This window comes from Lithobates pipiens, unplaced genomic scaffold (genome assembly GCF_037356315.1).
Source record: "Lithobates pipiens isolate NorthernLeopardFrog02 unplaced genomic scaffold, aLitPip1_a1.2 Scaffold_51, whole genome shotgun sequence".
Classification (NCBI taxonomy): Eukaryota; Metazoa; Chordata; class Amphibia; order Anura; family Ranidae; genus Lithobates; species Lithobates pipiens.
In genome coordinates this window covers 627623-639591 of record NW_027507874.1, presented here as the reverse complement: position 1 = coordinate 639591, position 11969 = coordinate 627623, and the positions used below count along the sequence as shown (strand labels likewise).

The following is an 11969-nucleotide window of genomic DNA, read 5'->3' as shown; positions in this document are numbered from 1 at the left end:
CAAGGGGCGTTACATAGGCAGGCTAATTCTAATCAGGACTCAAAAGAATGCAAAACATGTACTGAAAACATTATTAGTGCCGTGTGCACAGTGAAGACATTGTGCAATACATATAAAATAGAATACAATTATATACAGAACTTACAAATTTCCATTACAGTATACATGTATATATATATATATATATATATATATATATATATATATATATATATATATATATATATATATCGTATATATTTCACCAATATCTTTGGCGGGTTGCCCAGATTTAAGTTTTAAAAGTCTATACTTTTATTTACAAAAGAGATCTTATACATACTTACGCTTGCTCACAGAGAGATAAGGAGACAATCCCAAGAAAGAAAAGGAGTAACAGAGATTTCTTCAAGGTGAACATCTTTGGACCCTGTGGATAATTTGAATTCATGGAAAAAAGAAGAAAACACTATTGGAGACTTCATTCAAAAATGACATGAGGCCCCCTAATGTTAAGTACACATAAAATTGTTGTCCCAATACAATACAAGGTCCAATGTTTGTTTGCTCTAAACCATCTCAAAAGTTCACGTACACCCGGCACCCATTATGGGCAGGTTGAGTGTTTATTAGTGACATGGATTTGCTTGATGCTTTTCAGACCTTACTGGATCTGGTTACCCATGGATAAAACAATGATTAAGGGGTCTTTATCTATGTTGTTCCTCAATCCCACAGGGAAGAGCACAGCAGGGTCTTAGATTCCATTAGGTCTTAAGAGTTTTAGATGCCAATGGGGCTGGTTCTGTCAGTAATCATGAATCAGATGCAGACAGAAAATGCAGTAAAAATCACATCATTTAATATAGTGGTAAAAATGGTACAAATAGTAACCGTAGTCAAAACATAGCAAGGGTTCGGTAACCAAATAATTATAATAGAATTAATAATATAATAGCGATAGTCCAGCATATACTTACTTACCGGGTAGCTGAGTTGGTGCTGAGAATGTAGACAGCTGAAAGACTTCAGTGGAGGTCTACCCTACAGAGAACAGGGTTAGCTTATATAATTGGAGAAAAACAAGTTGAGTACACAGACGTTTTAAATAAAGTTTGTGTTAAAAGTCACATCTTTCTTAGGAACAAATAACTGATACCACGTGTATTTAGTCATATATTTACCTGCTAGCCTCCAGGTAGGACAAATATCAGCACCCAGTAAGCACTCCAAATATCTCCTGATGTGCTATTTAGTTTAGTTTAGTTTTAATCTAAAATCAATTTAAAGTGGTTGTAAACTAGGGATGAGCTTCGTGTTCGAGTCGAACATACGTTCGACTCGAACATCGGCTGTTTGCCCGTTCGGCGAATACCGAACGTTATGGGCCGTTCGCACCAAATTCGTGTGGCGCTCACGGCCCACAATGCACTGCGCCATCGCAGTGCATTGCTGGCTCATGATTGGCCAAGCATGCACTGTGACCCCGCAAGCTTGGCCAATCACAGCGCCGGCAGCGAGGAGAGCCATGATCAATCATAGCTCAGGCTGTGTAGTACACGCCCCACACTATATAAGGCCGCCAGCGCGGCGGCCTTGTGTAGTGTGTTGGGGTCTGTAGGAGTTAGTGGGTGTTCTGTGTACCTTCAACACAGTATACACTGTTCGTTATCGGCCGATTTTGCGTTCTTGCTCTTCTGTAGTGCAGTATACACCATTATATCCACCTATATAGCTAGCTATCTTGCTCTTTTTAAATAGAGCTTGCAGTCAGCTGTAGGAGATTGTGCGTGCTGTCTGCGTGCCCTGACCGCAGAATACACCGTTATATCCACCTATATAGCTAGCTATCTTGCTCTTTTTAAATAGAGCTTGCAGTCAGCTGTAGGAGATTGTGTGTGCTGTCTGCGTGCCCTGACCGCAGAATACACCGTTATATCCACCTATATAGCTAGCTATCTTGCTCTTTTTAAATAGAGCTTGCAGTCAGCTGTTGGAGATTGTGCATGCTGTCTGCGCGCCCTGACCGCAGAATACACCGCTATATCCACCTATATAGCTCTTCTCTAATTGAGCCATCTGCAGGAGTGGGTGTTGTGTGTGCCTCCAGCACAATATACACTACCCAATTGCTGGTTTTCCCATCTCCCTTCAGACCATTACCATGTCTGGAAGGCCAGCAAGGAGAGGGAGACAGGCGCGAGCCGATAAAAGATGGCAAGCAGGCTCTGTGTCTAGAGACAACAGTGCTGGTCGTGGACGCGGTGCATCGTCATCATCAGCACGTGGTCATGGGACACGCTTGTCCTTCTTTTCGGCAGGTGGACATGTTGAGCCGCAACATGCCGAAGACTTGGTAGAGTGGATGACGAAGCCCTCTTCATCCTCCTCATCCTCTCTCATCCAGGCTCAGGGTACTAGCAAAGCAGCTGCCAACGCATCGTCTTCCCTCCTCTCAATGTCATCATCAGTGACTCCTTCCCTAGACCCACCACGTCCTCTTGAGGAGTCTCCTGAACTCTTTGAGCACAGTGTTGGGTACATGCTCCAGGAGGATGCCCAGTGTTTTGTAGGCTCTGATGATGATACTCAGCTAGAGGAAGGCAGTAGTGTGAGCGCAGAGAGAGGGGATGCTCAAGAAGGACAGCAATCTGGCAGTCATATTCCACAAGCTGCAGCATACTGCCAGGTTTGCTCCAGCTATGAAGAGGGAGGGGATGATGAGGGCACTGACTCCACGTGGGTGCCTGGTAGGAGAGAGGAGGAGGAAGAGGCACATGTCCAACGAGGCAGGATGCCCTCCGGGGGCCAGCTTAGGGGCAGCACACCGACTGAATCACACCGCAGAGCTTCGCCTTTGCAGGGCGTTGCCTCTGCACGTTATTCTAAAAGTTCTTTGGTGGGCCTTTTTTGAGACGAGTGCATCAGATCGCACTGCTGCTATTTGCAACATATGTCTCAAGCGTATCTTGCGTGGCTAAAACATCAGCCGCTTGGGCACCACATGCTTAACCAGACATATGTTGACCTGCCATGCAGCTCGTTGGCAAGCATACCTCAAAGACCCACACCAAAGAACAAAGCGGACCTCTCCTTGCTCCTCATCAGCTGGGATCTCCAACCCCACTAGACCTTCAGTCCTCTCTGAAACCTGCTCTGAGAGGAATGAAGGTGTAGAATTAGGTGTGTCACAGCCAAGTGTTTCCGGGCACTCTGCTAGCAGTACACCCACGTCCGATTATAGCAGGCAAATGTCCCTGCCCCAGCTGCTGGACCGCCGAAAGAAGTTCACTCCCAGCCATCCACATGCCCAGCGGTTGAATGCTAGCTTGGCTAAATTGCTAGCACTTCAACTGCTGCCTTTTCAGTTGGTAGACTCTGCCCCCTTCCGTGAGTTTGTGCAATGTGCGGTTCCTCAGTGGCAGGTGCCCAAACGCGACTTTTTCTCACGGAAGGCGATTCCGGCTCTCTACCGGCATGTGGAAGGCAATGTCCTTGCCTCGCTGGACAGGGCGGTCAGCGGTAAGGTGCATATTACTAGTGATGAACGAACTTCCGAAGGGACGTTTCGCGGACCGCGAACGCGGCCGATAGTTCGCGAACCAGAATGTTCGCCGGGGGCCCCATTGACTTCAATGGGAGGCGAACTTTGCAAACCTACAGGTCAAATTTGCAGCCACAAAATAATTACTAGCTGTGCAAACATAGTCCCACCACATGGCCAATGACATAACACATAAATGAGGTGAATCTGGGATCGACAACTACAAGCATTCTTTTTTTATATGGGAAATTGTTGTGATAATTCAGGACTGTGGAGCGCATGAAGGCAATGGAGGAGAGGGAAGGTCAGGGACCAGGGTAGGCAAAGAAGAGGGTGCAGGAGATGATCACCAGCAGCGTGACATACAGCAATGACACCTGCACCGTGATAGAGTCATCTGACACCAGCACCGTGATAGAGAGCACTGACATCAGCAGCGTGACATACAGCAATGACACCTGCACCGTGATAGAGTGATCTGACAACAGCACCGTGATAGAGAGCACTAACATCAGCAGCGTGACATAAAGCACTAACACCAGCACCGTGATATACAGCACTGACAGCAGCACCGTGATAGAGAGCACTGACATCAGCAGCGTGACATAAAGCACTGACACCTGCACCGTAAGCAGCCCCAAGAGGAAGTCAGCATAGCACAGGGATGGTGGGAGCCCCTCATAATGAGCATAGCACAGGGATGCTGGGAGCCCCTCATAATGAGCATAGCACAGGGATGCTGGGAGCCCCTCATAATGAGCATAGCACAGGGATGGTGGGAGCCCCTCATAATATGCACAGCAGAGGTACAGCCCCAGGAGGAAGTCAGCACAGCACAGGGATGGTGGGAGCCCCTCATAATAAGCAGCCCCAGGAGGATGTCAGCATAGCACAGGGATGGTGGGAGCCCCTCATAATAAGCAGCCCCAGGAGGATGTCAGTATAGCACAGGGATGGTGGGAGCCCCTCATAATAAGCAGCCCCAGGAGGAAGTCAGCACAGCACAGGGATGGTGGGAGCCCCTCATAATAAGCAGCCCCAGGAGGAAGTCAGCACAGCACAGGGATGGTGGGAGCCCCTCATAATAAGCATAGCACAGGGATGGTGGGAGCCCCTCATAATAAGCAGCCCCAGGAGGAAGTCAGCACAGCACAGGGATGGTGGGAGCCCCTCATAATAAGCAGCCCCAGGAGGAAGTCAGCACAGCACAGGGATGGTGGGAGCCCCTCATAAAATGCACAGCAGAGGTACGGCCCCAGGAGGAAGTCAGCACAGCACAGGGATGGTGGGAGCCCCTCATAATAAGCATAGCACAGGGATGGTGGGAGCCCCTCATAATATGCACAGCAGAGGTAAAGCCCCAGGAGGAAGTCAGCACAGCACAGGGATGGTGGGAGCCCCTCATAATAAGCAGCCCCAGGAGGAAGTCAGCACAGGGATGGTGGGAGCCCCTCATAATAAGCAGCCCCAGTAGAAATATGACACCGCTCAACCTCTTCAAAGAGGAGGGTACGGGCATATAGTACGGTATGCTTTTTTTGGACAAGGAAGTGAGCCAAATGAAGAAATAAGGTCTGTGTGCTCAATTAAAAAAATTGTTTATAGACATATACATGGTCTACTGGTCACATGTGTTGAATTCCTCCGAGATCCATGCCTCATTCATTTTTAGAAATGTGAGGTAGTTAACACTGTCGTGAGCTAGGCGAGTACGCTTATCGGTCACGATCCCCCCCTGCTGCGCTGAACGTCTTTTCGGACAGGACACTGGACGAGGGGCAAGCCAACAGTTCGATTGCAAATTGGGCAAGCTCTGGCCAGAGGTCAAGCCTGCCTACCCAGTAGTCCAGCAGTTCATCACTCCTCAGAGCGTCCACATCGGCCGTTAACCCGATGTAGTCGGACACCTGACGGTCTAGGCGTTCCCTGATGCTGGATCCGGATGACACCCGTCGATGGGTCGGCTGAAAGAATGACCTCATATCCGAAGTCACCAACACATCTACAAACCGGCCTCTTCTTGCAGGCGCTGTTGGATTGGTACCCGCAACTCCTTCTCTGGAAGTGGGAATTGCTCCTCTGCCAGCGTACGCAAAAGCAGAATGCAACATTTCTCGAAGCAAGGCCTGGAAGTGCTGCATTCTGACAGCCCTCCGTGACGGCGGTAGCATTTCCACCATTTTGTGTTTGTACCGGGGGTCTAAGTACGTTGCCACCCAGTACTGGTCCTTGACCCTTATGCTTTTTATACGGGGGTCCCTATTAAAACACTGGAGCATGAAGGCCCCCATTTGCACTAAACTGGAAGCGCTGTGGTGGCCTGGCTCCTGCTCATCATCCAGGATAATGTCGTCCTCTTCATTCTCCTCTCCCCATCCACGCACAACAACAGGGGTCCCAGAAAGGTTTAAAGCATGCTCTTCTTGCTCCTCCTCATCCGCCCCGGCACCATCCTCCTCTGACTCCTCTTCAGACTCCTGTTGTTGACTTGTCTTAGATAGAGTAGCCCCCCTGGGAATTCATCCAGTATTGCGACTTCCTCATCTACCCGCTCCTGCTCCTCCACAGCTTGATCAATGACACGCCGCAATGCACGCTCCATAAAGAAGGCATGAGGTACAATGTCACTGATGGCGCCATGGCTGCGACTGACCAGTTTGGTGATCTCCTCAAATGGCCACAGAAGTCTGCATGCGTCGTGCATGAGCAGCCACTGGCGCGGTGAAAAAAAAACCAGCTCCCCAGAACCTGTTCTGCCGCAGAGTTCATACAGGTAGACGTTAACTGCACGTTTCTGCTGGAGCAGCCTATCAAGCATATAGAAGGTTGAGTTCCATCGCGTTGGGCAATCGCAAATAAGACGTCTGACCGGCAGATTGTGTCGCCGCTGAATGTCAGCAAGGCGAGCCGTGGCCGTGTAAGATCTTCTGAAATGGGTCGAGTGCCACGGGTTACATGCTTGACGGCCGTCAGAAGGTTCACCCAGTGGGCAGTAAAAGTAATATACCTTCCCTGCCCATGTTTGCTAGACCACGTGTCTGTGGTCAGATGTATCCTGGCACCGACACTGTGTGCCAGAGATACATTCACTTGCTGCGGAACATGGCCATATAGCTCTGGGATGCCCTTCTGTGAGAAATACTTCCTTCCTGGGACCTTCCATTGTGGTGTTCCAATGGCCACAAATTTACGAAAGGCCTCCGAGTCCACCAGTTTATATGGCAGTAGTTGGCGGGCTATGAGTTCTGACAAGCCAGCCGTCAAATGTTGGGCAAGAGGGTTATCCGGCGTCATCATTTTTTTACGCTCGAACATTAGGCCCACGGAAGCCTGCCTTTTTTCAGAAAAACGTGAGCTTGGCGTGATGGAAGGTGGAGTGGAGGACAATTGTGAGGAGAGAGGAGAAGGAGAAGACGAGGCTGGACGGTGAGAGCCTGGAGTGTGGCTTTGTGTGTTCCATTGCTCCCACTGGGCTCGGTGATGGCTGCTCATGTGCCTTCTTAAGGCGGTCGTCCCTAGGTGAGTGTTGGGCTTACCGCGACTAATGCGTTGACTGCAAAGATTGCAGATGGCAATGCTATTGTCAGCAGCGGACACGTTAAAAAAAAAAGCCCACACTGCGGAGCCATGTGCCGGTGTCCTAGGAGTGCCAGATGTGACCGTACATGGTTGATGACTCGCTCCTGATACATTAGCAGTCTGCTTTGTCCCTCCTGTGCAATGTAAGTTATTCCTGCTTCTCCTCCCTATCTGCTGGTCCATATCTCCCTCTGAACTCCCCTCCTTTTCCACTCTTGTGGGCACCCACGTGACATCACTAGACATGTCATCATCGATGTCACCTTCCCCACCGCTATAAGTAGAGATCTCGGAGTAGGCAGCAACACCGGGGACCAACCTCCTCCTTGGGCTGATCTGGGTACTGTCGTCAGACTGCTGAGTGGCGGTTGTTGCTACCTCCTCTTCCTGATCCAATACCAAGAGTGGCTGCGCATCAGAAATGTCTTGATATGGATCGGAAAATAATTCCTCAAGCGGAAGGTATGTGGTGGTGGTGGTGTTGTTTGTGGTAGTGTCTTTGGGGGTGCACATAGCAGAGAGTGAAGAAGAGGGTGCAGATCGAGAGGATGAGGAGGGTGCAGAAGAGTAAGGCTGAGTGAGCCACTCAACCAAGTCTGGTGCATCCTTTAAAGTAATTGAACGCACCTTCTGCAACTTCCCACTTTGGCTCAAGCCTGTTGCTCCTGCCCTACCCCTACCACCCCTGCGGAAGGGCCTGCCTCTTCCTCTGCCTGTCATTTTTTAAATGACCCTGTGAGAAAACTCTCAGTCCCTATACTGATGAAGGACTGCTGCAGTATAGGGCAGTGGTCAGCAGTAGTGCACCTCAACTCTATGTATTGTGGACCTATACCAGTCCTTACAGAATAGCAGACTGTACCTCACTCAACCCTATGTACTGTAGTACCCTATACCTTACCAGTCCTTAAAAGGACCTTTGTGGAACAAGTAGGTTGTGTGTGACTGGTTAGCAGACTGTACGTCAGTCCCTATACTGATGAAGGACTGTGTCATTATAGGGCAGCGGTCAGCAGTAGTGCACCTCAACCCTATGTATTGTGGACCTATACCAGTCCTTACAGAATAGCAGACTGTACCTCACTCAACCCTATGTACTATAGTACCCTATACCTTACCAGTCCTTCTAAGGACCTTTGTGGAACAAGTAGGTTGTGTGTGACTGATTAGCAGACTGTACGTCAGTCCCTATACTGATGAAGGACTGCTGCAGTATAGGGCTGCGGTCAGCAGTAGTGCACCTCAACCCTATGTATTGTGGACCTATACCAGTCCTTACAGAATAGCAGACTGTACCTCACTCAACCCTATGTACTGTAGTACCCTATACCTTACCAGTCCTTATAAGGACCTTTGTGGAACAAGTAGGTTGTGACTGATTAGCAGACTGCAGCAGAAGGGCAGCAGTCAAGTATAATATTCTTTCTATATTTGGAAGAAAGAATATTATATGTGTACAAGCCTTTTACCATACCACTGATACCAGTCCTGAAAAGAACCTTTGTGGACCTAATATAGTAACAGCTACTGATTAAACTGACCCTCACTGCCTCACACACAGCTTCCTGCCTGTCCCTATATAAACTGACAAAACAGAGGCTGCTGGAACAATAACTGGTTACTGGAATAGCACTTTTGTGGACCTGATAGTAACAGCTAATGATTAAACTGACTCTCCCTGCAGCACACACCGTGCTGTCCCTTTCTCTAAACTGACAAAAGACACTCAGGCTGCTGCAACAATCACTAGCACTGCACTGCCTCAAACCTATATCCTGAACTACACCTAACACCTATACCAGTCCTGAAAAGAACTTTTGTGTACCAAATAGCTAGCGATTTGGGTCACTGCAAACTCTCCCTGCTCCACACAGCAACCTCTCCCTATAGTGACAGTAGAAAGAATGTAAAATGGCCGCCGGATCGGGTGTATTTATAAGTTAGGGGGAATGTCCAAGTGTCCATGTGCTGTAATGTCTCAATTGGCTGTCCTGTACCCCATGATGGATGTGTCATCATAGGTCAAAGTTATTTTACACAGTAAACACGGAAGTCCGCCAGGCGAACGGCAGCAATAGTCCGCCGATCGGGCGAATCGCGAACAGCCGAAATTCGCTGCGAAACGACCGCCGGGCTTACCGTTCAGCCATCACTACATATTACCGCTGACTCATGGTCCAGCAGGCATGGACAGGGACGTTACCTGTCTTTCACGGCCCATTGGGTCACTCTTCTGGCAGCTGGTAAGGATGCAGGACAAGGTGCAGTAGTGTTGGAGGTTGTTCCGCCACCACGCCTCCAAAATGCTACTATTGGTTGTGACACACCTCTCTCCTCCACCCCCTCCTCTTCTTCTTCCTCCATGGCCTCTTCCAGTGCTCTGTCCTCAGAACCAGCGGTGCTCCTCGTAGGCGTTCCAGGGGCTACGCAAGTACGCAGGCAAAATTATGCTATGCCGTGCTTGCGCTGGTTTGTTTGGGGGACAGGAGCCACACTGGGGCAGATGTTTTGTCAACTCTGCAGGGGCAGGCCGAGAGGTGGTTGACGCCACGCCAGCTTAAGCCAGGAATGGTGGTTTGCGACAATGGCACCAACCTCCTCTCTGCCCTCCGACAGGGACAACTGACCCATGTGCCCTGTGTGGCTCACGTCCTTAACCTGGTGGTGCAGCGGTTCTTGGGCAGGTACCCGGGCTTACAGGATGTCCTGAAGCAGGCCAGGAAAGTCTGTGTGCATTTCCGCCGATCATTTAATGCCTGTGCTCGGCTGGGTGAGCTCCAAAAGGAGTTGAACCTGCCCAAGAACCACCTTATATGTGACATGCCCACCAGGTGGAACTCAACGTTGGCCATGCTGCAGCGGCAGAGGGCCATCAATGAGTACCTGTGCGACTACGGCACCAGGACAGGGTCAGGGGAGCTCGGTTTTTTCTCACCACGCCAGTGGAGCATGATCAGGGATGCATGCACTGTCCTGTCACCGTTTGAGGAGGCCACAAGGATGGTGAGCAGTGACAGTGCATGCATCAGTGACACTGTACCTCTTGTCCACCTCTTGGAGCATACACTGCGTGGAATAATGGACAGGGCACTTGAGGCAGAACAGAGGCAGGAAGAGGAGGACTTCCTTGCCTCTCAAGGCACCCTTTATCCAGACAGTGTTCCTGCTGTGACACCCATCACACAGGAAGAGGATGAGGAGGAGGATGATTGTGTCAGCATGGAGGTGGAGGCTGGCACTCAGCATCAGCAGCAGCAGCAGTCTTGTAGGGATGATTTACAGTCCCAAGAAACCCGTGGACTTGTACGTGGCTGGGAGGAGGTAGCTGCAGATCATGTTGTCCTTCGTGACCCAGAGGACTCCGGACCGAATGCCTCAGCTAACCTACGCTGCATGGCCTCCCTGATCCTGCAAAGCCTGCGGAAGGATCCTCGTATTCTTTGGATCAAGGAGAGGGACCATTACTGGCTGGCCACTCTCCTTGATCCACGGTACAAGGGTAAGGTTGCCGACCTTATCTTGCCGTCGCTGAGGGAGCAGAGGATGAGACATCTCTGGGAAGCCTTGCAGAAAGGTCTGTGCAACGCGTTCCCAGAGACTGGGAGGTTACAAACTCCTGGTCCTGGACAACGTGTTGCTGAGGCATCGGTCAGAAGGAGCGGTGGAGAAGGTGGCCGTCTGACCGATGCGTTCAGACAATTTTTTAGTCCGCAGCCCCAAGGTATGATCGGTTCCAGCAACCATCGCCAGCGTCTGATTTACATGGTGCAGGAATACCTAGGGGCAAGGTCAGACTTGGACACCTTCCCCACCGAAAGTCCTCTGGCTTACTGGGTCTTGAGGATGGATCACTGGCCAGAGCTTGCACAGTATGCAATTGAGCTACTGGCCTGTCCTGCATCCAGCGTTCTTTCAGAACGCATCTTCAGTGCTGCTGGAGGCTTTGTAACCGATCACAGGGGTGCGCCTGTCCACTGACTCAGTTGATCGACTGACCTTCATAAAGATAAATCAGTCTTGGATCACCCCCAGCTACCAAGCACCTGAAGCTGATGTAACCGAATAATTTTTTGGGGAAATATCACATCCCTTCAAGACTGTCTATGCTGAGTGACTGTCCTGTTATGTTGACTGACTATCCTCTTCCTCCTCAATGATCCTGCTGATAGCTTGGAAGAACATTTGTGGTTCTGGGTGACGCCATCAGCCCAATTTTTCAGCCCCTGTTTAACAGGAGCGTGTAATTACAATTTTATATGCAATGCTTTGCAGCAGGGCTCATTCCTGCACTCCAACTAGAGTATCTGGGAGAGTTTGCAGTGTCGTGGCACCAGCAAGCAGTGCCTAAGACCCAATTTTTCAGCCCCTGTTTAACAGGGGCATGTAATTACAATTCTTGATATAATATTTCACAGCAGGGCCCGTTCCTGCGCCCACCGAGAGTAACTGTGAGGACTTATAGTGTTGTGGCACCAGCACCACCACCACAACCACCAAAGGCCCAATTTGTCTACCACTGTTCAACAATGACATGTAATTACAATTCTTGATATAATCGTTCACAGCAGGGCGCTCCAGCGCCCACCAAGAGTCACTTTGAGGGCTTACAGTGTTGTGGCAACACCAACACCTTAGGCCCACATTTCTGCAGAGCATATAGGGCAGGCCCCTACTTTCAAACATCCAACTTACAAATGTCTCCTACTTGCAAACGGAAGGAGACAACAGGAAGTGAGATGAAAAAAGACGGACGGCCAACAAAAATTATACAGGGGTGATAACCCTTCCTTATGTTTTCCAAAAAATAGATTTTTTGACAGGAGCTACACTTTCAAAATGTACCAGTTCAAAATTACAAAGAGATTCT

The 11969-nt window shown here is 49.7% G+C and overlaps 1 protein-coding gene across 5 annotated transcripts in view; it reads right to left on the bottom strand.

Moving 5' to 3' along the window:
• The window catches only part of LOC143957062 (uncharacterized), a 43848-nt gene that overhangs the window by 18941 nt on the left and 12938 nt on the right, over nucleotides 1–11969 (bottom strand). For 4 of the 5 annotated variants that reach the window (XR_013270048.1, XR_013270049.1, XM_077467203.1 and 1 more), the window contains 2 exons: nucleotides 964–1023; nucleotides 327–409 (listed from right to left, as the gene is read on the bottom strand). Coding sequence is in view for 2 of the 5 variants with exons in the window: in XM_077467203.1 (XP_077323329.1) it covers nucleotides 327–409; nucleotides 964–1023 (143 nt within the window). In the remaining 3 variants the exon portion in view is untranslated. Of the gene's footprint in view, nucleotides 1–326; nucleotides 410–959; nucleotides 1024–11969 lie in introns of all 5 variants that reach the window. The other variant, XR_013270050.1, reaches the window with a different exon arrangement.